Here is a 27866-nt window from a genome sequence, read left to right as displayed (position 1 = left end):
AAATTTTCTCATAATTTCATTTATTACTATAAATTCAATGCTTTTCAATCGGTCGTGTCCAAAACGGATTCGGTCGGGTTTTGACCTATTAATTTTCGATTTACTCGGGTTCGAATAAAATCGGGTTACGGGTCAAAAAATCGTGTTCAAGATCCAGTATTTTCGGGTCGATTTCGGATCGGGTCAATTTTGACAAGTTTAGTTATTTTCGTGCCCGTGCATAGGCGGGCTTTTTTCGTGTCTGGGCCGGCAGGCCCCCAAACACCTTTAGATAGAGGGATTGGACATAATTATACTGTATTACATATATCATAGGAAAAATTACTTTTAATAATCCAACCTTTTGACGATTTTCCATTAATAATTCAACATTTGGATTATTATCTAATAATCCAACCTTTGCACCCCATTAACTTTTATTGCACCCAACCGGTCACCAACCCAATACATCAGGTAACCTATACACGTGTCATACAGCCATTTGTCATAATTTATTTTATTTTTTAAATTAATAATTTATTTTCTTTTTAATTTATTGTATTTCGTTCTTTCTTCTTTCCTCCTCTCTGTCCTTAGTCACTCTAATCTCACCACCATTGTCATCTTTTCTCATCCTTCCTCCACCACCCACATCCCCCGTTTCTCCTCCATCCTCCACCCCCAACCTTACTCACTCCCACCACCATTGTCATCAGCATCATCTGATCATTAAAATAAACCACAACAAATTGATTTTATGCACTATTCAATCACTTACATTTTCTCATCCAAATCTACATAGATTGCCCAGAAACCCAAAAGAAAGCAAAGTACAAAAGCAGAAGCAACAATTAGTAACCACTTTCGTCATTGCCGCAACAACCACCAACATAGTTGACCTTCAAGCACCATCGCCGATGCCGACCAACCCTCCAACCCACCCAAATTTTGATTTCCTACCAAATTGTAAAAGAACTATTTATTTGATCGAAATAAAAAAATACTCAAATTCATGCCTAATGCGAACCAAATTGTTCATAATGTACCCCAAATTATTTGAACAAGAACCTTAATTTTTTCCCCAATTTGATTTTCTCGGGCCTTTTGCAAATATGGATATCGGATATTTGTTGGCTTGTGCGAATCTGGGCTTTGAGTATTTAAAGCGACGACGATAATTTAAAATGCCGTAGGTGGTGGCTGGCATGGATCATCGATGAAGGTGGTGAAAATTCATTTGGGGAACAAAGGAAGGAATAAACCGAGAAGAGAGAAAGGAGGAGTTTAATTTTTTATTTTTTGAATAAAAAACAATTATCCTGTATTTCTAAAAGCTTTTTATTTTATTTTTTTTTAATAAAAATAAGAGGGTGATCTTGTTAACAGGTAAACGGTCATCTGGGTGCAATAAAAGTTAATAAGGTGCAAAGGTTGGATTAATAGATAATAATCCAAAGGTTGAATTATTAATGGAAAATTGCCAAAAGGTTGGATTATTTAAAGTAATTTTTCCTATATCATATAAAAGGTGATTAATTGGGAGTTTGTCCTAATTAAACAGTGTCCTAAAAAAATAAGAGGACAATAAAAAGGCACGTGGGAAGTCGGAGAAAAAGCCACGATTGGAATCTAATCTAATCTAATCAGCCGGAAATCAAATCGTCGAATTCACACTCTTTTGTTTGTTTGTTTGTTTAACAGAGTCTGTTTCTGATTGATCTATTTCACTTTTCACATTTCACATTTTATCAGATCAGAAAGAAAGAAAGAAAGAAAGAAAGAAAAGATGCAGTACAACAACCTTGGTCGGTCCGGTCTGAAGGTAAGCCAACTCTCATACGGAGCATGGGTTAGCTTCGGCAACCAACTGGATGTCAAAGAAGCTAAATCACTCCTCCAATGCTGCCGTGATCACGGCGTCAATTTCTTCGATAACGCCGAGGTTTACGCCAATGGAAGGGCGGAGGAGATTATGGGTCAAGCCATTAGAGAGCTTGGTTGGAAACGATCTGACCTTGTTATCTCAACTAAGATCTTCTGGGGTGGTGCTGGTCCCAATGACAAGGGTCTATCTAGGAAACACATCATCGAAGGTACAAAAGCTTCATTGAAACGATTAGATATGGAGTATGTTGATCTCATTTACTGTCATAGACCAGATTCATCTACCCCTATTGAAGAAACTGTTAGGGCTATGAATTATGTAATTGATAAGGGTCTCGCTTTCTATTGGGGCACTAGTGAGTGGTCTGCTCAGCAAATAACTGAGGCGTGCTCTATTGCTCAACGCCTCGATATGATCGCCCCTGTTGTCGAACAGCCTGAGTATAATTTGCTATCAAGACACAAGGTCTTCAATTCTTGTTCAATTTGATTTTTCTCTTTTTTTTTTTTTTTTATTGATTATTGGATAAACTAACTTTTATTTTGAATAGGTTGAATCTGAATACCTCCCTTTGTATACCACCTATGGTATTGGTCTCACTACCTGGAGTCCACTTGCTTCTGGAGTCCTCACTGGGAAATACAACAAGGGTACCATTCCTCCCGACAGTCGATTTGCCCTTGATAATTACAAGGTATTGCATTTGTTTATGGAACTATGTCCTTTGATTTTAAGAAACGGACTATAAGTTTGCTATTTTGGTTACAAACTGGAGATTTGATCTTTTTGCAAGTATTGTGTTTTTAAACTCAATATATTATGACTTATGAGGATGGCTAAACGTAAGTGGCTTGTGACCGATTGGATACAAGTCACTCCAATCCCACCATTTTTAGTACCAATACGGAATATGCCAGTAACAATAAGGCAAATGACTCATACTGGTGCTCCGTAACAGCAGTACCAGTAAGAGTCACTTGCGTCCACTTTGGATACAAGCCACTTGAGACTTAAAGTCCTATAGGATTGTGCTATAGGATTGTGTTGTGAGTTCTTTTTTTGGGTGCGAATGAACCACAAAGGACAATATAAATAACAAATGGATGAGGGGGATTCTAACCTATGACCTATCGTACACATGCCTTCATTCGTATTGTGTTTTGAGTTTGTGTGTTGGAGTCAGTTAGCACAAGTGCGCAACATGTTTTGTGTGGTTGTGCAGTATCAAACCAAAGATTGTTTTAGGAGTAGGTTTTACCATCAACTCTTCCTTTAATTTCTGAAAATTAGGGTTGGAAACAGCAAAAGGTATTACATTTTGTTTATGGAGCAATGTCTCTCTTTTGAATTCTTACTTAAAAACTTAAAATTACTTGCCAAATTCCACCTCTAAACTTGCAGCACTGATTTACTACATCTGAGAAGCAATGGAAACACTAGATACCCTATAGGCCATAGCCGGTACCACCTTACTATCACCCGGAATTCTCCTTCACAACAAGAATGTGGCAACTTGTTAACTAAGACATCTTCTGAAAACCTCAAAATGTAGGGTTTTCCATTGTTCTGAGATAATACATACGTTATCTTAGTTTGCGAAACACTTATAACAAATATAACAAATAGTTTTAGTAAAACTGAAATCTGGTGCAGTACTAGTATTTATATTTCATGACTTGTCATCTGTGATACAAACTGGTATTAAATCCGTAGTAGTGTTTGTTTCCATGTCTTAATTACTGAACACGCTTTACAACTTCTTTAATAAATGGTAAAGATATCCAAAAAAAGAATCGTTATCTGTGTTAAAACTCTAATTTAATCAAATAGGTCTTTGGGGATCCTAATATGAAACTTTTAAGTTGAGTGCAGCAGACATAGTCGAGGAGTACAAATTACTGATATGAGGATTTCCCTGACTTTTTCTTTGGTTCCTATTTGAGAATAGCCATTAGGATGCTGGTGTTGTGTAGTGATGATATGTTATGATTCTTTGTACTCAATGTCATTAGAATAATCAATGTAGATGTTTTATTACTTTTTTAACTCACATTTACTTTCACTATTTGATGGTAGAATCTAGCAAGCAGGTCATTGGTTGATGATGTACTCAAAAAAGTCAACGGACTAAAACCAATTGCAGATGAATTAGATGTGACCTTACCTCAACTTGCCATTGCTTGGTGTGCTGCCAATCCCAATGTGTCTTCCGTTATTACTGGTGCAACGAAGGAATATCAGGTGAGCGTTCTTAAAACTTGTGTTCCTTTCTGCTCGTGGACGAGAAGATTCCTTATTATTGTTTTTTGTTACACTTATCCGTGCTGTACATAAAATAAATGCAGAATAAATTTAAGTGCAAGATAAAATTTAATAAAAAACCATATATCAGAAATTAGATTGATCTATCCTTGGTTATTCTTAATATTCAATGCATCATTATTCAGGGTAGGGAAATTCTTGACCTTCTGGTATGTGTTTATTTCAATGACTGGTAGCAATGAACATGATGTTTGTTTCAAGGTGTTCTAAATTTCGCCAATGCAGGTTGAAGAAAATATGAAAGCTATCGATGTGATTCCTAAGCTGACACCTTCCATAATGGAGAAAATTGAGGCCATTGTTCAAAGCAAGCCTAAGCGTCCAGAGGCCTACAGATGAATGTGGATACATAATTTGCTGGTTTTGGTTGATGAGGCGCTGTTGCCCTGTTTGTAATTTGCTCTTTTTGGTTGTGCTCTGTGATGATGGCGTCGTTGCCCTGTTTGGTTCATGATTGTTGTTGAATTTGTTACCCAAACTTACCATTGGTATCACTTAGTTTGTCATGTGGATATCACAGTTGATTTGGTATTTTATATCCCTTTGGTTGCTCTGAATTTCTTTGAATTCAATCTTGAGAGCAATTTGTATGTTAGTCGGGAAAAGAGAAAATAATGAAGTTGGTAATTGAAGAAGTAGAGCCTTTTGAAGACAAAACATGCGCACTTGAGCCTCTTGTATGCAAATCATTGTTGTGGTATTACTTGGTCATTCGCTATAAAGTTTATGCATTCCATGGGTAGTAATGGAGATCCTCTATTCTCTAATGTCATGTCAGCTGCCTTATATTTCATGTGTTGGTAATTCGTCATGTGAAATACACTCGTGTTCGCAATTAAAGGTAACAAATAGCTTAGATTCCACCCATTGTCTAATTGCAGTCACATTTTTTATTCGATCAATTTGAGGAAGATGAATACCCTGTAATAACTAGCTAGAGGAAGATCCAAATAACACGCCACAAACAGAAGAAAAACATATACTATTGCCCCGGTACTCACCCATTTGATCGAATATTTATTTACCAGTGTTAATTCACTGTTGTGGAGTTATCAAGGCCTGATTAATCACTAATCACTAGTTCACTACCAATGAACACGCCGCAACATGCAAAAAGCTACTTGACATCAAATCTAGTACGAGTGCTACATATAAACGGGACACATTCAGCAAAATTAGGTAAGTGAAAATCGTGATTTGGATTATATTTGTTAAAATTTTGAATCTTTGTATAAGGGACTACTTATTTGTTGGAAATAAACTCTTGATTGACTATCAAATAGCTTTACAAGCTAAAAGTAAGTTGCCAATGTTGAATGACAAAAAAACAATTGATTAGTCGATCACACTAGTAAAGTAGTAAACATCAAATAAATAAATAAATAAGCTGCATTTCGTACAAGAACTCTCTAATCACAATATTATGTCTGTTAACCGAGTGAACCCTAAAAGGATGGAAATACATTATATCAGACCCCAAAGGAAAAATCTCCCCATTTCCTAACCCTTGTCACCATTTCTTTTTTTTCTTTTTTTATTTTCTGACATTGCTTTTCACCATTTCACTCCTTCAGGATATGATTCATACGACTTCAGAAGATTTCAAATGGGACAAGCAAAAAGAACACTCTTACCTCATAAAGGTTGTCTCGGAATGACACCTTTCAACTAATTCCTTTCTGCATTAGGCTCTAGTTAGGTACGGCATCAACCTACAAGTATCCTCAAGCTTGGGAAAAAGAAGAGTTCATATGTTTCATTTTCTAGGAGTGCTGTTTATATATAATTAATACCATGAGGTAATCGCCAAGAAAAAGGAAAATTACTAGCCAGGAAATTTTGGCTTTAGATTCAAGTTTTAGATATGAAATATACATGAAAGAACATTACTACAATCTACTGTCCAGTTTTTACTATCCCACCACCAAAATTCAGCATCTAAACTGTCATTCAAAACAACTCAAGTCGTGCATCAATAAACACACATAAATGTGGATGATTGATGAATTTAACACTCTTAACCAAATATGTATGGAGGGAAAGCAAAGAGCTAAAGCTGCATAGCCGAGTCTTGTGGATTAGAAAGATGAGCGCCAAAGTCAAAATACAAGGCCTTCCAAGCTCTGCACCAAAAATGAAAAAGGAGAGCTCAGTGAACGCATACTGCACATACAGACAGACGCCTAATCATACCTACATGTACCAACAACGATATAACTTGAGCAAATTCGGCTCCTAAGCAGTGTATCAAATACAAGATTATAATAAGAAAAGAGAGCACAGAAGAAGGCGCAATTATGCAGGTACCACCATGGAATGCAGGTATGACAGCAAAAACCCGGCTACGTAAGACAAGTGGTGGATAGCCCATAATATTCCAAATATAGTTTGTCTATTTGCAACATATTGAAGTCCTCGTGCACAGCTTTTCAACTTGGGTCTAACTCATTGATTCATCAACGAATTCAGACATGAATTAATTTTCTCACTAAATTTTCACAATTATCATTAGCAAATTAAACCCATTTTATTTGTGTGTCTAAACAAAAATAACCTCCAAAGGGTACAATATGTTAGGTGTCCCAAGCATCGCACAGGGAGTTAGGTGTCCCAAGCATCGCACAGGGAAGACCATGCACACTGGCTTTTTGATCCAGCCATCAAAAGCAACTTCATACAGTAGCCAAACATCAAAATCCAATGCATGCTATGCAAAACACAAGCAGTCAGAAAAAGAACAAAATGCAGATCAGTCAAACTTCTACCAAATTTGAGCCACAACCTAACTAGAAGCTCTGTGCACCAACCAAATGTGAACTTGGAAAAGATGTGGACTAAATTTGTAGGCCTTAACCAAAGTGCCAAACAACAAAAATACATGAAAATATCACATCACTCACAGATATGTTTTCTCACTAATTACCATCACATGAAAAGGTTATTATACCAAAAATATGTTACCTCACCAATTACTTACCTAAGAAATATATAATCCAACCAAAACTTGCAAATCTAGTTGCAAACCTATTGCTTATTTTTGTCATAGCATTAATAATAACCCAGGGATTGGAAACCATATGGGTCAACTACAACAATATGCTCAGGGTCAAATAAGCTCCAGATTTATCTATAAATATAGAACCGATACCATGCTGAAGTTAGATTATCATGATACATAGATTAAACAGCAGACATCAGCCTGTTTGAAAATGTCTCAATACTCAATAGAACAGGTTTGAAATGGAGAGCATACCCGACCCGTATTCTGTACCCTGATCCGTGTCGGGTCATATCGACACTGGTAAGACAACAGATTTTCCGTGTCCAAGTAACATAGGTTGGAACAGACTTTAGAATGGGTTATATAACAGTGTTAAAAATTAGCCAGAGAAGCGTACTTAGAAATAAGGTATTAAGGTCTGATAATGATATATGGCCTGGGCCTAGCTAAAATTTGATCGCTGCAACGCCATAATGTTGCATACTTGCGTAGTGGCTGGTGACTTTTAGGAAACAAGTCCTGGGTTACTAAGTAGTACAAAAAGTAATGATACCATTTAATCTTGCTCCATTGCTGTATGCTCCTCAGTCTTGTTGACTGACCCAGCATCGTCTGACGGCACATTTATCTCACTTTGGCCATCTGTCACCATCTTGTCATCTTGGGTATCTGTCCTGGCATTGGTTTCTTCATTGTCAAAAATCTTCAGATCAGCGGGGAGTTGGCCAGACTTTAGTGCCTATACAAATAAATTATTTAGCCACAGTGAGTCATTGTACTGGGAAGCAAACTTCGATGAGAAGTGAGAAGAGACGGAAGGAAATTTCTAGGAGTGAAGTTAAAAGGAAACTCAATTTCTGAAACAAAAATAAAAATCATGACAGAAGCGAATAACCTTTTCAAGCCTAGCAACCTCTTCAAGCGTTTGGGAATTGACAATAGCAGCCTGCATAAACACGGAAATTTTACTGAACATCAAGTGCATTAACTCCTGAGTCCTGACATTATTAATCTATTATCCCTTGAATACTTCATCAACCAATCAACACTTTGAACAGCAAATCAAGTATGACCAAAGATTTTAGTCACTAGGTAGTCAAGTATGGACATCAACAGTCATGACATGGCAAGTTAGCAACAACACATCAGCGTGTAATTTGATAAAGAATAAGATGTTAAGACGATACCAGCTTCTGATCTTAATTCCATATTGTTAATTTAAAAATCATATTATGATTTAAATTAAATTAATTAGTAGTTACTTTATCATATTATGATGACCCCAATCATTTTGGGACTAGGGCTTTGTTGTTGTTGTATAACTTAAAATTACTCTAGTTCTACTTGATGATAACATGATTAAGCTTTCAAGTATATTAGGTTTAAGAGATCCATCTATCAGTTGAAATGTAAAAAAAATAGATGTTTATGGCACTCGAACTGATGATCTGGTGTTAAATTACAAAAGCATGTTCAGTAATTGGTCCGTATCAGAATATCAGATGTATGGATAAGCCGTCTCAGTAGGTTTCTAGAAACAGAAGTAATCACAAATCTGATAGAGAATGGATTTGAAAGTATTAACATTAATACCAAGGAGTGAGATGCCTACTAAGCCAAACCTAGGCTCAAAGATTGTATCTTAATTGCTGCTGATGACATCGCCAAAACATATCCCAGCATATACCAGATATGCCGAACATCAAGAATGACATATCAGGACATTATGGGTGTTTGAGACAAGTTGAAGAGAGGTTTCTAGTGTCACCAACATGAATAAATATTTCAACAAAAAAATGCAGGATATTGTATTAGACAAAAAAGTATGCATGGATGGTCTAGACTGCAGGGACATCTGCCAAATGCATCAGGCATGTCAGAATTTTTCCTTTCTAACAAAGATCAAACATGCAAAGGACACAGCAGAATCTATCAAGCTATTTCCTGAGATTTCTTTATCCCAAATCCTGCTCACCAAACCTTCATTGATGGTGAGCACTGTGGGCTTCATCCATTTAATGAATTCAAAGCCAACATATGAACTCCTAAAGCTCCCTCTTTGACTATCTATGATCTCAGCCTACCTGCAACCACTGTTAAGCAGTGTGTTTCACAAAAGATTGTGTAATAGTTTAACCAGTAGTGCTAGCACACTTTTCAACTTTTCAGTCCTTTTCATATTTACCTTGACTGAACTTGTACTTATACATACATTCTTTACAAGCATCGTTTCTTTTTTCAAACTAATTTAACTACTTTTTACAAAAGGAAAAAAGATCCATGTTTAGTAAGATTTTCAAAATAGTGTTTGTAACTACTGAAAATTTGTCAGAATATTTGCTTGTTTTGAAAATCTTTTATTTTTAAGTTTGGTTCATAGATAGCACTCTCTTCTTAACCTAACTATTAACACTCTCTTCTTAACCTAATATTGAAACTTAGCCTTCTTTTTGCTTCTCTATATTGCAATATGAGAAATTCGTATCAAAATAAATTTAAAATTGCTACTTCAAACTACTGTACTCATGCTGCGACAGGTTTCCATTGTTTGTTCAAATTTACTTCAATTTTTTTTTTTTGTCCTATACTCCCTTTGTCACTTAAAAGAAGCTAACATCTTCCACTGTGAGATGTCAAAAATAAGTTTGCATTCCGTTTTTAGTAAGTTTTCCTCGATACTTACAGTCAAAAGTAAGGTCCGCTCGGACTTTCTCCGTATTTTTCACTCTCTTTGACTCCATGCATAAAGGAGATGTTAACTTCTTTCAGGAACTGAGGGACTTTTCTAAGGAATTTTGGTACCTTCAACATGTCAAAACCACCTTAAACTTTATTAACAAATAACTACTTTATAACAGATACCATCCTAAAACCTGTCAAAGGGCCCACGAAAAATAATTCCCACCACCTTTCCAGCTCTGCTCCCTTCTGCCAACACCTCAAGACCTCCACCATCATATTCCTCCCACTCTTTAACGGCGTAGCCCTTCTTCTTTCTCCTCATTCAATTCGCATGGCATCCCGTCCGCCACCAGCTTAAGTGCCCAACACTCGTCAACACTCTAGAGTCTAGCCCTTCTTCTCTTTCTCCCCTCATCTATTCCCATGGATTTTTATTACTCTCACCACTATATTTTCAGTCTTTATTCTCCTTGTTCAATTCTGATGGCTCCCCTAACCCTCCTTCCAAGTCCCCTTACAATCCTTGAACGATTTACAATACTATGAGCAATTTTATACTGCCCACCTCAAACAATACAATTCCAAGGCCAAAAGAACTTAGTTAGAGATGGAGGGGTGTCACAGGAGAAAATAAATGGGGAAAGAGGGAAGAAAGGTGGAAAGAAGGGGAGTGAGAGGGCGCCGGGGGAAAGGCTCTTGGAAATGTCTTTTTCCAGAATTGGAGGGAGAGCAATTGTGAGGATATGAAATGTGCCAGCCAATTAAAATATGAAATGTGCCCCCTAAATGAAGTTTTTGATGGATACCATCAAGGGGTAGCTAAGAACCATAAATTTAGGACATATAAGGTAGTTATTTTAAAAAAATATGTAGTACAAAAGTTTATCTGCAGAACTCGACATACATAAGGTCATCCAGACTTAAATTTCCTATTACTTATGTAATCTTGTTCATTCGTGTCTATCTTTGATTTACATCCTCCACTATCTTAAGAATGAATTGTGAGTCTATGACCTAGATACTCAAAGGGTGCACATCCTGTATCCGTCACTTAAGCAACAACATGACTTAAACACACTGGTACGCTCAATTTCTTTTCATTTGAACTCCCCCTTTTCTGTGTCAAACATCATATTTTTTCTAGTATGTGTTCCATCTTTTTGCAAACTATGAACATATTTTTAAAAAAAAACTTAATTGAAGCCATAAAAGATTATTTTGTGAAAGAACATCTTAAAAACAATATACCAAGAAATTAACATTATAAAGCTATTAATTGTTCCGATGTTTGATGGCTTAATTGTCGAACTTTGATTTACATGGTTAAAAGAGCAAAGATTATGTGACAAAGTGATGTAAACAATAAATACAATTTTGTAAGTCTGTAAGCCTGATCATAGTCAACTGAAGCAGGGTATTCAGCATCATAGAGATACAAAGGAAACTCCCCAAAGGCAGGCAAGTGAGGTTGAGCTTTAGATAAACCGACCTATCAGTTTAATTAAAATACCTTGATAGCTATGATTTGTTCTGGTGTAGGAGCAACAGGTTTGGGTGCGTGCTCTTCCTTTGGAACCTCCTCAGCAGTAGATACCTCATCAGATGTGACCGTCTTGACAGCTATTTTTTTTACCTCTTCTTCAGCTTCCTTGGAAGAAAAGAGATTCTCTGCCTCTTTACGTTCCTTTCTCAATGAAAAAAACACTAATGTTAGGAATCTATAAACTACTAAAGAGCTCCAAAAACTTGACAAAAGATTGAATTGGACAGATGTCTAGACTAGTTACACACTTGCACATGCATAAGGAAGCAAATCAGAGCAAAGCCAGGGATTTAAATCAGAGTGCAGAGAGAATTACAGTCATCAATTATATTTAAAATAGGTTGTCGTATAACCAAGTCACTACACAGACCGATTCTCATGGGAACAAAAGGCACTTTGCCCATAATATTAGAAAAACAAACTTTTGTTGTTCTTAATTGCAACTTTTTTACTTATGTACTATTCATATACCTCACTTTGACAACATTTTTGCCAATATACAAAAACAACTATTATTATGTAGAAGGTGGTTGGATTAGTCTCAAATTATGTTTTCAAGATATAATTTTTTATAATTTTACTATTGGGAATTTGAAAATTATAATGGTCAAAGTTGTGCGTTGTTAAGTGTGAACGTCAAAACGTTACAGTTAAAAGTGAATAGAGGAAACATATAGTAAAGAGTTAAAGACAGAAGAAAAATGACTCACCTTTTCGTTTAGTCATTTACAAGTTCGATATTGGAAGGGATTAAAGTAAAGTACTTTGAACAAGAGGCAAAAAGTTGAAAAAGGTGATGGTCTCTCAGGTGCTACTAATTCCATCAGTGATTCACCCTCAAGAAATTTGTCAACAAAAAATGGCAATAAATCCTTTTTTGATAAGTGAGATTAGTAAGTACGAATATCTGAATGGGAATAAAATAAAATACAGTGCTAAAATTCATACTGAGAAATAAGAACCATGTAAGAAAAAGGAACTTCAAATCCTTCACCATAAACCCATAATACCCAAAGAACACAAACAAAGAGAACTAAGCAAGGAAGGAGAAGCGGTGACAGAAGAGGAAAAGCTCCCTAGCAACACCATAGAAGGAAAGAAAAGTTGCCTACTTAAGGTTGGCTTACTTGGCTATGTAAATCCTATCACAAGTCATGCCCTTGGTAATCTTCATATGAGTGAAATCCATCCTAACCACCTCCGTCTAAATTTTTTAGGTTATGTCTTCTTCTTCTTTCACTATCCCTTAGCTTGGTCTATTTAGCATTGTCACCTGTATATATTTTTTCCAACATTGATCACTCCATCTGTGTCTTTAAGCACCTCATTATCACCCAAAATCATACATCTAATAAAGCATCTTCATCTCCGCCCCAAATAACTTGGGAACTTGACTTAATTACCATGCATTATAACAAATTTCTAAGAGTCAACCCCTAATTCTTAACAGATATTTTCTTTTGTGAAGGACCCCCAATGTGATCCTTAACTATAACCTCCCAACCCTTACCACGATCTAACACGCCTTCTTCAATTTCATTGTATCATTGAGTGATTGACCCTGAAGGAATTCTACTAGGATATAATACTTGTTGTTCTGAAGGAATGCTAGGATATAATATTTGTCCCACTCTCGATTTTTAAGTCTTCAACCTCTCTCCGCCCCAAAGTCACTTTGTTGTTTTTTGTTAATTCTATCCAACTTGAAACCCTTTTGACTCCAAAGTTCTAACTTGTTGTTAGCGCTCTCTCTTTCATTACTCACTAAATAAATATCTTCAACAATAACATACAAAAAGGGACTTATGTTGGATAATCTTGGCTACCTCATCCATCAACACAAAAGGAGAGGGGCCATGAATGACCCTAATTGCAGCACAATAACAATCGCTTTATATAACCTCTTGACGTTCTCAAATTAGTCTTAATTCCTTTTACAACAAAACCCTTTGTACACAACTAAAAGTAAATATAATGGATACCAATAAGCCCCAAAGCCCTCAAAATAACTTCCCCAGGCACTCGACTATACACCTTTACCACATAAAAAATACAATTGGTTCCTTTGTCCCTCGACATAGTGAGATACAGTGTGATTCATAAAGCGTTTGAATTCCAAATTAAATATTCCGGGGGTGGCTTTTTGGGAAGCCCTTTCCCACCTTAACTCTAAGTGTGGGAACATCCCTTTCCATTCTCTACTCACCCTTCCACGTAATTTCATGGTGCGACTTAGCAAATTAATACCTTTGCAATCCTTACAATTCTGGTTCTCCCTTTTGTAATTCTTAGAAGAGTACACCTCCATCCATGATCCATCTACTTAAGTATAAAGGGATAGTGTACACCTCCATGCATCTACTTAACACAACATTAAATAGCTCAGCTAACCACGTAAGGTCTTTGAGATTTGCACCTTTATCAAATGCATGCATCTTCACTAGTTTAGATTTTTAAATAAGACAAAAGATATCTCTTGTCTCACCATATGTTATATAAGCTATTTTGGCATAACAAGTGAAAACCTACATAGAGATGTTACGTCCACATCAAGTGCCAACCATAAAATAAAAAACTTAGAACCAAAAACAATCTCAAGATATGCAAAAAGAGGAAGAAACCTAACACAATTAAATGGTGGTGACCTTTTCCTACTCCTGAACAGTGCAATCAAATAAAAGCAACCAAACTTTGAACAAGTCCTAAAGCATAAACATCTTCAAAATTAAGTAGCTTGACCTTAATTATATGGCATGCTGTAAAGAAATGCATTAGTGCAAAAACTAATATCAGCCTAACCTTTTGTTTGACTTTCTTGAAGTCTAGCACACGCAATGATTTCAATTTGTGGATCACATACAAACGGTAATTTGGCTTCTTGGTAATGTTGTTGTCCAATAGGCTTAAAAATGTCAGCTTTGAAAGGGACGCAAGTGGATCAATTTCAGCCAAATTGACCAGTCGATTATTTGTAAGAACAAGTGTATGCAGTTTTGGCAGAAATTCTGCAAATTCAAACAGTTCAAATTGTCAAAGAAGCATGCAGGAAATGTAAAGGCAGTTGGGGTACATAAGATTTGAACACCCTCACTCATGATTGAAGATGAGGGAGCTCTATCACTTAATCTCCCACCTCTTTCTCGAGCGAGCAGAATATAAGAGATGGGCGAGGATGATGAGTCATCTCACCTCCTATGTTTGGATTTATACGCGTAATCCTATTGTTGTTCATTAACAAAGTTCCCAATCTGTTTAAATAAGGGAAGTTCTCGAGCTTTACAATCTCATTGTCTGATAAATCAATTGTGTCAAATTGATCCTGCACATCAACGTTAAAAATATGAAAATCAAGCAGAAACAACAACTGGAAATGGTTACACAATGTCAGCATTGTTTTTCAACTAAGAATCAGGACACAACATTCAGTATAACAACACACCAGTAAAGCTATTCAGCAATATTGGCAGATAAAAAACATAGAATTGTGACATTTTTTTTAGGTGTAACTTTTTTTGATGTTAGCACCCGGTTCACCCTTAGGGGCTAATCCGGATTCGGGGCGAGTTCTGGGTGGATAGGTTCCAGTCCCTCCCAATTGTTGTTGCGGGGGATCGAACACGAGTTCTCCCTACCAAGTTCAGCCCCAATCACCACTGAACCAACAGATAATTGGTTTTTAGGTGTAACTTATGTCAACTGAATTTGTACAATAATTTAACAGTTTCTAGCCTACCTAGTGAAATTTGGTTCCAAGGCAATTATTTCACTAAATAACCTTTGAACAATTGCATAAATTAATATTGCAAGAATATGAAGCGAGCGCTGAAAGACATAGTGCGTAAAATAATCCAATAGTTACACATTCACATGAAACTAGAATTTACCTCAGTTGCACCCAAGTTCTCTATTACTGCAATCTTGTTTCCTATGGACAGAAAAGGAAAGATAAAAGTACTTTGTAATTAACAAACCGATTCCAAAAAAATCTCAAAAATTTAGAGTGAGATTGAATTCGACAAAATGAGTGTTAAAGTGAAGGGGACTAACCTCGAAGATCCAATTCGCGCTCTTTAATGGCGTTGAAAAAATGAGGACTCTTCCAAATCAAATCTGCAGTCAGCCTCACCATTTCCTGTGCTTTGTTAGTGGTGAAGAAGAGGAATACGAAGGAAATTTGGAGAAACCGATTGAAATCGGAGAAATTAGGGTTTTGAGCTTTCACAAAAGGGGTTTATCAGAAACGGCCAATGCGGACCAATTTCAAACGTACTTGGCGACTAGTTTTAGGGAGTTACTGTGCCATGCTCATTTTTACTTAGAATTGCCACGTAAAAGTCATAAAAATACTTATTTGCACTTATCTGATCTGAATTTATTGAAACTTATCGGAACTTATTATTAATAATAATAACAATAATCACAATAATAATAACAATAATATAAATAATAAATACTAAATAATAAATAATAACTACGTAGTAATAAATAATAATTCCTTTGTTCTTATTTACATGATACAATTGGATTTTGGACACTATTCACACAAGCTCATTTGACTTTCTTTTGTGATTTATACTTAAGAAAAAATATAGTCGTGTGGGGTCTTATTAGATTCGTCTCAATTAATATTTTTTAAATATCAACTTTTTGCAATTATTTCTTATCCATAATTGGAGATATTAATGTTTGAAAGCATGCATTGGCAAACGTACCTAAATAATTGTGTCATATAAAAAAGAAAGGAGGAAATAAATAATAAATAATAAATAATAATAAATAAATAGTAATAAATAATAAATAATAAAAATTAATAAAAATTATAATAATAATAATGATAATAAATACTAATATTAAATTATTGGAACTTATTGAAACTTATTTGAACTTATCTGAACTTATGGGAACTTATTGGAACTTATCTGAACTTATCTGAACTTATCTGAACTTATTGGATCTAAAACTTATTTTTTCTTTAAGGTGAACAGAACGACCCCAAAGTACATTACCCATGATCTCTAAGAGGGAGGAGAGGCCCATCTCAAAGATGTTTTACAAGCACATATCCGAGGGCTAGGCGGTAATTTTGCCATTATTTTAAAAACTTTTGAGTACCATATTTGAGAACACCATTTTAGAACTTCTGAGTATTTTTGAGCTTTTGAGTATAATTTTTGAGCTTTTGACTACCATTTTTAAATTTTTAAGTACCATTTTTGAATTTATGAGTACCATTTTTTGTCTGATATGTTTTTTGTCAAAACATATCTGAGATTGGAATATAGTTCCTCTGCTCTCCAATGGGGTGAGCATGGGTCGGGTACCCAAACCAATAGCATTATCAGATCGATCGGGTAACCGAAAACCAATAATGCCAAAATTGATATCCATGAACCGAACCTTAAGTTCAGGTACCCGTATTTCGGGTATCCAAACTTTCAGATCGGATACCGGGTACCCGTTATGATATCCAATTGGGAAAAAAATGGACTTTATAACTAGATTATCGTAATATCATTCAACAGTAAATACCACCATTAGCACATGATTTTGACTACATTACTAATGAAATTACAATTTACTATAGTTATACTTTGATTATTCACATTTAGAATTTTGAGCTCTTTGAAAAAATATTTAAATTGATAAAAATTTAAAAGAACGGCTTATCGGATCGTTATCGGGTACCCATTATTTGTAAATCGATATTTGTAACCATATCAATACCCGAATTTCGGATCGGGTACACAAACTGATAACCATATCGGATAGGTTACCCGAACCTATAACCATATCGGTTCAGGTACCTGTAGGACCTGATTCTCGACCGACTGTGACGTACCTTGAGAATCCTACATGAGAGTCTATTAAAACTGTTTATTAAAGGTTTAGAGTCGCCACACTATTTTTATTCGAACAGGGAACGATTTTGTAAAACCATTTAGGAAAAAAGTTCAAAGAAAACAATTTCGAAAATGATTAATAACTCCATAAAATAAAGGATTTTTGTTCATTGAAAACTGGTCTTTTGAAATCAAAAAATTCGGGTTCGGGGTCTAGGTTAAGAGAATCGAACGTCTGGAACTCGTTTTCTCTTCTATTCTAAGGATAGGCTCTTACTCTGACTTAATTTCTAGTTGATTTGATTTATGGCTATTTGAGAAGTTAGATAAAAAACACATAGATTTCACGTTGTCATACACATGCAAGCATACTAAAAAAAAAGGGTTTCATTAAGCCAAGACAAGATTATTAACGCATGATAGGTTTGAGCATTGAAGTTGCACTATGTACCGATCATCATGGGATTCGAATCCACTCTCGGATCAAAACCATCGAAGTTTGGACGAATGTCTCATTTTAAGTCGTCAATTCCACTTGGGTATGAGGGATGATGATATTGGGTTTTATTTTGCTCAAAATAAGGTTTCGTGATCCTTAATCAATTCACTTTAAGAATCAAAATGATCCACTTAGGGTCGAGGAAAACACACCGATTAGTGATTACCATAAAGGTCTTATGAATAAGACGGTTTCAACGAAAATGTGCGCCCTGATTGGAGGCTTGAATGGATCAAAATGGTTTTTTGTAGTAAATCGTTAGGGAGTATCTTTGGTAATTGTATTTTGAGAAAAATCCAATCATGAGAGTAATTGAGGGATTCTTTTTGGTTTTTTGTTTGGGCTAATGGAATTGACCAAACAAAATAAGACATCCGTCTAGGTCTCGTCGCCAAATAAAAGGGATAATTGACTATTCAATCATATCTGATTATGATTTAATCCACATGAATTTAATAGTGAATTAGGATTTTTGATGGAGTTGGATTATCTCACGACCTTATATGATTGATAAGTCAACCTAACGCCTCGAATTTGAAATAAGGTCATTATCATGCGTTAAAATGCATTATGACTTAATTGATCAAGCAAGCAAGATGTTTCACACTCCATACATTGACAAGATTAAATTCGGCAAAAATAAACTTGATGTTGTGCACAAAACTGATTAAATTGCATATTTATTTTTATGGATTTGAGTAAAGATGTTTTATAAATTTTTCATGCTAATTGTTACAAAATTTAAAAGTTTTAAAATTTTCTTTACTTGTTTATGAAATCATCTCTGTTACGTTATTGGTAAATTTTACAAGATTTAAAAGTTTTTAATATTTCTGCACTTGTTTCTGAAATCATCTCTGTTATTTTTTAAATTAGGAAATGTCTATTAATAGGTTCATTAGTTTAAAGTTTTTTGAGATTTTAAAAGTGAAAACTCATTTTAAGGAAAATTCACCATTTCACTTAAACTTTAACTAAATTGATTTTAGGAAAGTACAAGTGGGTGGGAATGGCCCTTGCTTATTAAAAGAATGTTGGTAACTATTTATTGGTGAGATAACGATGATTATATTTATTCTCAAGAGGATTTTAAATGCATTGAGCTAATTTCTAGATTTATTTAGATTATTTGAATCAAATTATAAATATTGATATTGAAACACTTTTATTTGAAATTTAATTGGTTTCTGGAAGTTTTAGTGATGTTTTAATAGTTATAAAAGTTGATTATAACATGATTGTCAATTTTATGTTTATTTTGACATTATTGAAAAATATTGATTGTTATTATACGAATTACTTTTTATTAACTTAAAAAATTATAGAAAACCTTTATGAGGGTTTGATAGACTTTTATAAAGGTTATTAGACATTGTATCCTCTGTTTTATTTTAATATTTTATGATTTTTGGATTTAATATAAGGAATATTTAATTTTTTCTTAATTGTGTTTAATAATTAACATTTAGTTAAGAAGAATTATTATTCTAAAAAAAAACTTAATTAAGGTAAATTTTATACCATTAGTAAGATAAAATTATTTACTTTCATTGATGTTTCAGCAATTCCTTATAAATCTTAGCTTCAGTTAATTTAGTTTAGTGATTTAAGTAATTAATCTTTATTTTAAAGTATATAAGAAAGTTAATACGAAAATATTCATCATTTTACTCTAGAAGTCTCCGAAAATTACAAATCATATACTCCGCATGATTGGAAATATCTTCTTGTGTACTATATTCTATATTTAGAAGTCTTTGACTGAAAATGAACCTAAATGGTATGGAATTGACGTTTTCTTAAATCGTACATATTGTTTTTGTCTTTTAATTGTTTTTAGCTAAAAAGTACATAACTTTTGATAGGGAAATGATTTCGACTTGATACTTTTTGCGAATTTCGATTTAAATTATTATCTTTGTGATGTTACATAAATTGTGCTTAAAATTGAAAAATTATTTGGAAGAAATTAATTATTATTGTTATTATCTTATTAATCAATTTTATGCACAATGTAATTCATTTTTTGGATAAAATATTTTAAAATAAAATTCAATCATCCAAGCAATATAAGTGCATGTAATATTAAACATATAAATCTCAGATCTCACCGGCCCTAAAAACTTCACCAATATGATCACTTGCTAATAAAAGATTATCATAGATTTAGGACAAATTAACACTTAATATCTTGATAAATCCTTTTCGTAATGTCACATGGAAACAAATATGTTAGTCCAAAATAATAACAAAAACAAATTAGATTAAGAAGAATGTACCTTGACCCGAAAATATTAATTTTGATCTTTGATGAAATGATTAATATAACTATTTTTAACACTTTAATTAACGATATTAATCCTTTTTTTTGACTTTTTTTTTCTGAGGAAGATAAATATTTCCTAATTACTTATATTTCTTTTTTTTTTTTGTTTTCTTTTTTTGGTGAAAGGAAAATTCTCACGAATTAAATAAAATATTTAAGATAATTAAGCTAATTTTTTTTATAAGGACCTTTTTTTTAATATATAAAAACTCTATTTTTTAAAAAATCTTTTAGAAAGGGTTTTTCATAAATTTTCTTGTTTTTTTGAAAATGTTGTGTTTACAAATGAAATTTTGGTTGCTATTTATAGAAAAACAAGTTGTAATTTTATAATAGTTTCTGAAAATAAAATTATTTATAAAAGATTTTAAAATAAATATAAAGATTTTGTAATTATTACATAATTTTAATACAAGATTTTAAAAATATTATGTTACTATTCATTTTACTATTTTCATTTTATTTGTTTGTTCTGATAAATAATACCGAATTAGGGTTAAACTGATGAAATAAAATTCCCGACATAAATGTTTATCAATGTTTCTAAAATAGTAAAACTTAATAGAAGGACCATAATGAAACCGTTAATCTATTTATAATGAAAATGATAATTTTTGTTAAAAAAACGAGATTATTAGTAACAAAATAACCTTTTAACGTTGCGTAATATCGTATACAAAAATAGATTTCGAAAATTTTCATGTGATTATTTGCGTTTTTACATACATGTACAAGTACGGGTTAACACTTTCCTAAGTCTTATACACTACTCCCTCTGTTCCATAATGTTCCTCACTTTTCTATTATGCGTAGTTGTAGACACCTACTTTTGTCCCCATTCCCGAAAGGGAAGGTTCGATGATGAGAACATAAATCTCCACTTGACAACGCATCTCCTATAAAATAACGAATCTCAATTCCCCTTTTCATTTCACCCGAAACCTGCTATTTATAGAAACCTGCCATTTATGGAAACCTGCTAAAAATAGTAACTGCCGTAATGGGTAGTTGTTAAAAGTGGCAAGTCATAAAAGATAGAAACCTGTCAGAATTAGGTGTTGCACTCCAACATAAATCCCTAAATGAGATAGAAATTGCAAGAGAATCCTATTCCTAATACGATTCGAAAATAAGAGTTACGTATTAATTAAAATCCCAACGAGCCTAGAGTTCGTAACGGGCCAGATGCATTCCATCATAAAATTAATACGCGCTAAAATACTTGATTAAAGTCTCATACACTCCGGATTCTAAGAATCCTAATCTGACAAAGAAACGGCCCAGACCCTATTTTCAACGCCTGGCTCTGGGCGTTGAAAATACCTGGGACGTGTTCTTTCCTAATTCTTCGTGGATTAGAGTTCTACAATTCTATCTTTCCACGAACTCTTTTCTATAAATAGGGCCCTAAGTTCGACGTGAAAAGAACACAACACACAATTATTATTCTGAGTATTGACTCTAAACCCCTAAGCCTAAGCCTCACGCTGCAAAACTGATCACGCGTTCTGTCGCAATCGATCCATAAATCGAACAGAACGTATCCCGTCCCATAACTTGAGATTCGTTAAATAAAAGGAGAAATAGCAAAGTCAAAGTGGTTAGTTTTCTGAGAACCGTGACGCACCTCTCAAGGGTGCGTCGTAATGTGTCCCTCCGCATGATTTAATTGCTTTCCTCGCCCTTTTATAAACTGTTAAACTAATTAAATCTGATTGTTCTATCACGCCTAATAAAGATAATATGTTGGGAAATTGGATTATCATGCTAGGTCCCTTAAAATAATCTAAATCAGATAATCGTGTTCGATCTAGTACTATATCACTAGAGGAAAAAACCTCAAGTGCATGCTCATTTTAAGGGGTTTAGTGCGGGCCTTTACATGTGCAGCACATGGCCTGCCCGCACTTGATGTTTCTCAAGTGCTGCCAAAATATTGGCAGCACTTGATGTTTCAAGTGCTGCCAATTTGGAAAATGAGCCCGCACTTGACATATTTTGTGCTGCCAATTTTAGAATATGAGCCCGCACTTGATATATTTGGTGCTGCCAATTTTGAAAATGAGCCCGCACTTGACATATTTGGTGCTGCCAATATTGAAAATGAGCCCGCACTTGACATATTTAGTGCTGCCAAATTTAAAAATGAGCCCGCACTTGACATAGAAATGGGCAGCACAAGCATAAAAATGACCCGCAATTGGCCTTTAAATGAGCCGCACTTGATAGATTTGTTGTATAACCGATTTCCCTGCTACATATTATAATTGGACCACGCCACTGATTAACCTCCATACGTCGTATAAATAGTATCCAATTATATAGATAATTAAATTAAATAGTATATAATTGTAAATATAAAAGTCGATTACATTACAATCATATGAAAACCTAGCTAGCATCCGTAATTTAAGATTCAGTACAAGAAAATATCAAAGACAATCACTGGTAATGAAGTTTGCCAACATTTCTCGAACTTCATCTATTTCCTCAAAGGTGAAAGGCCGTTCCCTCGGATTATTGAATACCTTAAAAAGATGGACCATCAAAAAATATATATACACTTTAGTTATATTATAAATACTGAATCGTACAATAAATAGAAGTTAACTACTATGTAAAACAACAAAAAAAAAACTATGTAAAACAACCACAGGATTCTCCAACAAAAAGTGTGTCACATAGAAAAGTTGGTCAAACAACTAAATAAAATATGGGAAATTTTCTTGCTTTTAAACACGGGTTTGTCGTTTAAGAGAGTTATTACAACAACTAAAACATGTATATTTCGACAACAGGTTCATAAAATAGAGATTCAATGTTCATACCACCTGCCCCTGATTCAGATTTCGACAACGTTAATCCACACAAAAATTCATTTCAAAAGTTATACCTTAGCAGCTCTGGTAATGGTCACTAATCTTAACAAAGAAAGAAAAAATTTCCTACTGAGATCATGGGTCCTTACAATAAAGTTGCTGGGAAATTTTCCTTTGTAAAGAGAAAAATGTTGTATATCGAGTTCACATTACAACTTAACCATTTGTCTTTCCTCATACCTATATGACTATATCCAACACCACAAAGAAAACAAGGAAAACAATATTTCATGAGTCACATCAAGACATCAAGTTCACGCAGTCTAGCGTTCACTTGACTAGCTGCGTCAAATTCAAATAATGCATGCACAAATGACCAATCTTTAAAAGAGTCTTAAAAACATAACTAAGAAGTTATTAGATTTCTTTTAGTGAATTTTCCTCACTAAGGCACTACCTTTAATAGGGTGTTATATATTTTCCATCAAGTATTATTAAAGGGCTATATGCAAGGAAATACACACAAGGGCTCAAACTCTGAAGACTGTAGCATTCTTTAGTGAACAAAGGTTGCAAGAAGAATGATTAATTTTAGCTGAAAATCTGAAAAGGTGGAGAACCAATTTAACAAATTCACAATTGAGAAGATAATTTCTTCTTTGACAAAGCCATAAGAAATATAATTGCCTAAACATGTACTCCATATATCAAACTGATCACAAAAGTACAACAATAAATTAAATGACTGATTTCTATAAAGTGAATAATCAGGACGCAAATTCCATATAATTGAAATCGATTAGTATGCCGAACTAGATGCATTGAGCATGTAGAAAGTGAACTGCATCTTTAATCCAAAGCTAATTCAATTTTTTTACACAAATATTCAAGATTAGATAAACTAACAGTAAATCATATCAATCAAATTAAAAAGTAAAGTATTAATTTTGAAAGACTACCAACAAAAACTGAAAACAAAAAGCTAATTGAGATCTCACAGAATATCAAAAATTTAAATGAAAGCAATCTAAGTAGAACCCTAGAAACAAATAATGCAAAAAATTTATTAATTTTTTTAAATGTTCAGATGTAAGGGAGAGGACCTGAGAATAAGAAGCTTAATAGCACCTACATAAGATTTTTGACCTTGATCCCTTTCATGGAGTTCCATAACTTCATCATCGGCGCCTGCATTTGTTACGAAAGGAGTAATTTAATATCAAAACCAATAACTCCATTTCAACTAAAGCTTAAAAGCATATAATCTATTGAAATTAAACCTTAAAGCTCTATAATCTACTAAAATCAAACAATGTAATCCAAAAATATATAGAAATAAACAAAGTATAGGACAGAGGATGGGAGAATGTGAAAGTCGTATTGTAAAATTGAATTAAAATAAAAGTGGTATGTTTGGGAATTAGGAGAAGTTTAACAAGCTGAAAATTGAGAACACAGGCATGTGTAATTTCTGAAGGATTAAACAATTATTAATCAACCATTGATAAGTTTAGCAGTGCCAAAGGTAGCCTAAAGATACGCCTTACAAGTAATAGATATGCATACCACAATCTGGTCAGATCCAACAAAATTTGCAGCAAGCAGACGCTAAATGGTTGAAGAATCCTGGGAAAAGAGGTAAAAAAAGAAAGCGTCGGAAAGAAACAAAATCTTGACAAACTGAAATCCAACATTCAATAAAAATAAAATCGAGCATTGTGATTTAGAATAACAATCGCAGCCAGATAACTTAGCTCAAGCACCAAGCAAATTGCCAAGATAGGAAGCAAAACAAAAATCATGTTACTTGAACTTTTCATTCACAGTAAGTACCCCAGTGTTTGATACTCCGACGCATTGGCATGGTCAAAGGGGTACGGAGACTTAACACTTCACTAATCATTCTACACCAAAAACACCAGGCAGAATTGAAATAGAGAAAGAAAACTTAAGGTTCTGTTCAAATACTCACTTGCGTACCAGAACCTTATTTTAAAATCTTGGAAACTAATCTATGAGAAACAAACCAGAGCAACAATCACGCAAGAGTAGAAGTTATATTATACCATACCTGAAGATGATACCTGAAGTAAAATCAAACAAATTAACCCCCACTTCAACTCTTATTAAGTAATCTGGAAGAACAACTTTACTGTGTCTAGAAAACACACCATTGTTACATCTTCAACCTCAGCCTAACACAAAAAAAAAAAATTCAGGGAGACAAAAAATAAAGTCATCTAAATGATAGAAAGACTGTTGACAGATGAAAAATACTATTTCAAAATAGTACTATCACATTGTAACTGGCCAACTATTTAAATAACGTCATTAATAGAAATAACAGTAACACTTGGAAAACTTATCAGTATGAGAAACACATAACATATAGATATCAAGGCAGTACCACAAAAGGTTTCCTGCTAAAGGCAATCTAGCAACCAAAGCAGCAAAAATACCAATGCATATAAAATCTGGTTGAAGGAACCAAGTGCACCTAAATTTTAGTTGGAGAGATCTGCAAACCAGGACATGTTCAGTCTCCGCGACTCGACAGATTCAAAATAGACAGACAGAAAACATATATGATATTACCTCAGAAATGTATAATGGAACTAAGGCAGATGATAAGTCAATTCCAATGCCACAAAGTAAACGACCAATCATCATTATCTGTATGAAAGATAGAAGGGAAGGAAGGGAACGAAGGGAACGAAGGGAAATGAAGGGAGCTCATGCTATCAACATTGTTTTTTCTTTTTGTTGAACTACACTACATGAGTAGTCTCAACAACTCAACTCTCAGTTTGGCTTCTAGTACAGACCTTGGTCAACCCTTGGTTCATAAGCCGAAAATCAAGACTAACCACAAGGATTTTCTAATGTTAACATAACTTTTCCAACCAAGTCCTTGCGTTTCTGAAAAGGGTGATAACTGAAGAGTGTGATAACGAAGAGCAGAACCTTATTTTAAAACCTTGGAATCCAACACAGGTTTGCATTGGTGTTACTTCCAGCAGAATGACTACATGCACACAAGTTCTTCAAGAGTTTCAAACACAAAATCTAAGAAACAAATGGAGTGGTATCAAAATAATAAAATAATAAACCATATAGGAAGGTTATGTTTCAGCATGTAGGACGAGCTAATTCGCATCACATCAATTCTTGAAATAAAAGTGAAGGTACACCAGGCCACGTTGAATCAGGAGGGGCAATCCTTTTCTCAGATGAACGGAACAATTCCCAACATAATTCACCGAACTTTCAACGATACACTTACATTTTATTCAAAACCAACAAAGCTGATATAGATGCAATATACGAGAAGTAGCCAAGATGACTAAAACAAAGAAGATGGTTCACAAGGAAAGCAGACCTGATAGTTCCAAGAGGTGCTAAAACCGCCTTCGCCATTGCCCCAACCAACCAGAGCACCACTAAGAAACTCCCCTACTTCTCTGGTTCCAATAAAATTCTAAGCCACATTAGAGCAACATTTCAGTCAAGTTCAAGTAGACACACATCTTTTAACCAATTAGACAATGAATTCGCTATCTAATGCTAATCAGTCGAAACAAAACCGCCATCAATTTAACAGTAAAAGAAACAATAAATTCACACAAATTAATCGAAAATGCAACTCTTTCAGTCTTTCCACCAAAAACCACATAGCATATAAAATCGTAGTCTGGAAGTCCAATGTATCACACGCATTTGAAACCTAACCAAACCAAACTACTTGAACTTACGAGCTATACCTGAAACGCTTTGCCAACATCAGGAACTTGGAATTGAAGGTCCATATTCTGGGATTTTTCAAGCTCCACCTGTTTAGGAAGCAAAACAGCTCCATAGACATCCCCAAACACCAACTTCTTGTTATTCTACAAATTCATTCAACGCCCATCTTTTAAAATTTAATAAAACACAAAAAGCATCAACAATAACAACTACCCTATTCATAAAACACAAAAATAAATCACAAAAACCGAAAAAATAAGGAGAATAATACCTACAAAAAAGATCAAACTCTGACGCAACACTGCCACCAGCCACCTGGTTGAGACTGAGACAAACAACACATGAATGGTGGTGGGAAGATCGGAATTTGGTGGATTATTATGGAGTTTGATTTGATGAGAGGAGGATGAGGAGAGATGAGAGAAGCTTAGGTTGGAAAATGAATTAGGGAAAACGATCCAGAACAAAAGAAATAAAGGAAAGGAGAAAAGGGATAAAGGGATAAAGGAATTATAATTAGGAATTATAATTAGGAATTATTTTGTGCACAGTACAATACTATAATTAGGAATTATTTTTTGCGGGTTTTTTTATAAATGAGCTCGCACTTGAACCCAAGTGCTGCCAAATTTCTAAAATGTGCCCGCACTTGTGAAATATGTTTTTTTTTTGCTCTCAAGTGCTGCCAATTTATTAAATGCCCCGCACTTGAAGAGAAGCACATGACGATTTTTCCTCTAGTGTATGTTGCATATTGTTAAAATAAACTCAGATTAGTTTAATAGTTAACGCATGTCCCTTCAATTATTTATGCTGAGCTAGTAAGGATATCCTGCCTCTGGAGTTATCGAAGAGCGAGTACTCCTCTCGGTATTTACAGTCCCCCGAATCCTCAATCTCTACCTTGCGGGTGTATGTTGAGAGATCCCCACACCAGGGATCACAAGGGAACCTACGACCGTCGTGGTCAAACAAATTGCACTCCCTTTATGTCACGATAACCGGGTTTTGTCAGTTTTTCTCATTGTCGTTAAAAACTGAATGGCGATTCCTATATTACTAGTCAATTGGGTGTAAACTCACAGGAAATCCAATTACACTTGATTTGACAAAAAAAGAAACGTCACACCCACGAGGGACAAGGTCACGCATTAGCCTCGTGCTTTTTCGACCCCCTCACAGTGGCGACTCCACTGGGGATAGTGAAGGAAATACTCGTGCTCGTA

General features: G+C 34.4%; 2 protein-coding genes and 1 long non-coding RNA gene across 4 annotated transcripts; 1 reads left to right on the top strand and 2 right to left on the bottom strand.

The window, feature by feature from the left end:
* Window positions 1-1648: 1648 nt before the first annotated feature.
* On the top strand, window positions 1649-4843 carry LOC110776162 (probable voltage-gated potassium channel subunit beta). Its single transcript, XM_021980717.2, has 4 exons — window positions 1649-2329; window positions 2415-2558; window positions 3941-4105; window positions 4412-4843. The coding sequence occupies exons 1-4, from the start codon at window positions 1766-1768 to the stop codon at window positions 4523-4525; spliced, it is 987 nt and encodes a 328-aa protein (XP_021836409.1). The 5' UTR covers window positions 1649-1765; the 3' UTR covers window positions 4526-4843.
* Window positions 4844-5986: 1143 nt separating this feature from the next.
* Window positions 5987-15682, bottom strand: LOC110776161 (U2 small nuclear ribonucleoprotein A'). Its single transcript, XM_021980716.2, has 8 exons — window positions 15460-15682; window positions 15297-15337; window positions 14602-14731; window positions 14212-14417; window positions 11380-11553; window positions 8083-8133; window positions 7741-7926; window positions 5987-6309 (listed from the first exon to the last, which is right to left on the bottom strand). Exons 1-7 carry the CDS (start codon window positions 15539-15541, stop codon window positions 7744-7746), a joined length of 867 nt encoding a protein of 288 aa, XP_021836408.1. The 5' UTR covers window positions 15542-15682; the 3' UTR covers window positions 5987-6309; window positions 7741-7743.
* A 6704-nt stretch (window positions 15683-22386) lies between these two features.
* On the bottom strand, window positions 22387-27084 carry LOC130466010 (uncharacterized). Of its 2 annotated transcripts, none has more exons than XR_008926021.1 (7): window positions 26912-27084; window positions 26658-26783; window positions 26276-26374; window positions 24968-25091; window positions 24463-24522; window positions 24000-24084; window positions 22387-22605 (listed from the first exon to the last, which is right to left on the bottom strand). It is a non-coding gene; the product is annotated as an uncharacterized lncRNA (long non-coding RNA). The 2 variants fall into 2 exon arrangements; XR_008926022.1 differs by having other exon boundaries at window positions 24029-24084.
* Between the last annotated feature and the right edge of the window lie 782 nt (window positions 27085-27866).

This window comes from Spinacia oleracea, chromosome 1, assembly GCF_020520425.1.
Source record: "Spinacia oleracea cultivar Varoflay chromosome 1, BTI_SOV_V1, whole genome shotgun sequence".
NCBI lineage: Eukaryota > Viridiplantae > Streptophyta > Magnoliopsida > Caryophyllales > Amaranthaceae > Spinacia > Spinacia oleracea.
This window is presented reverse-complemented; position numbering and strand designations above follow the sequence as displayed.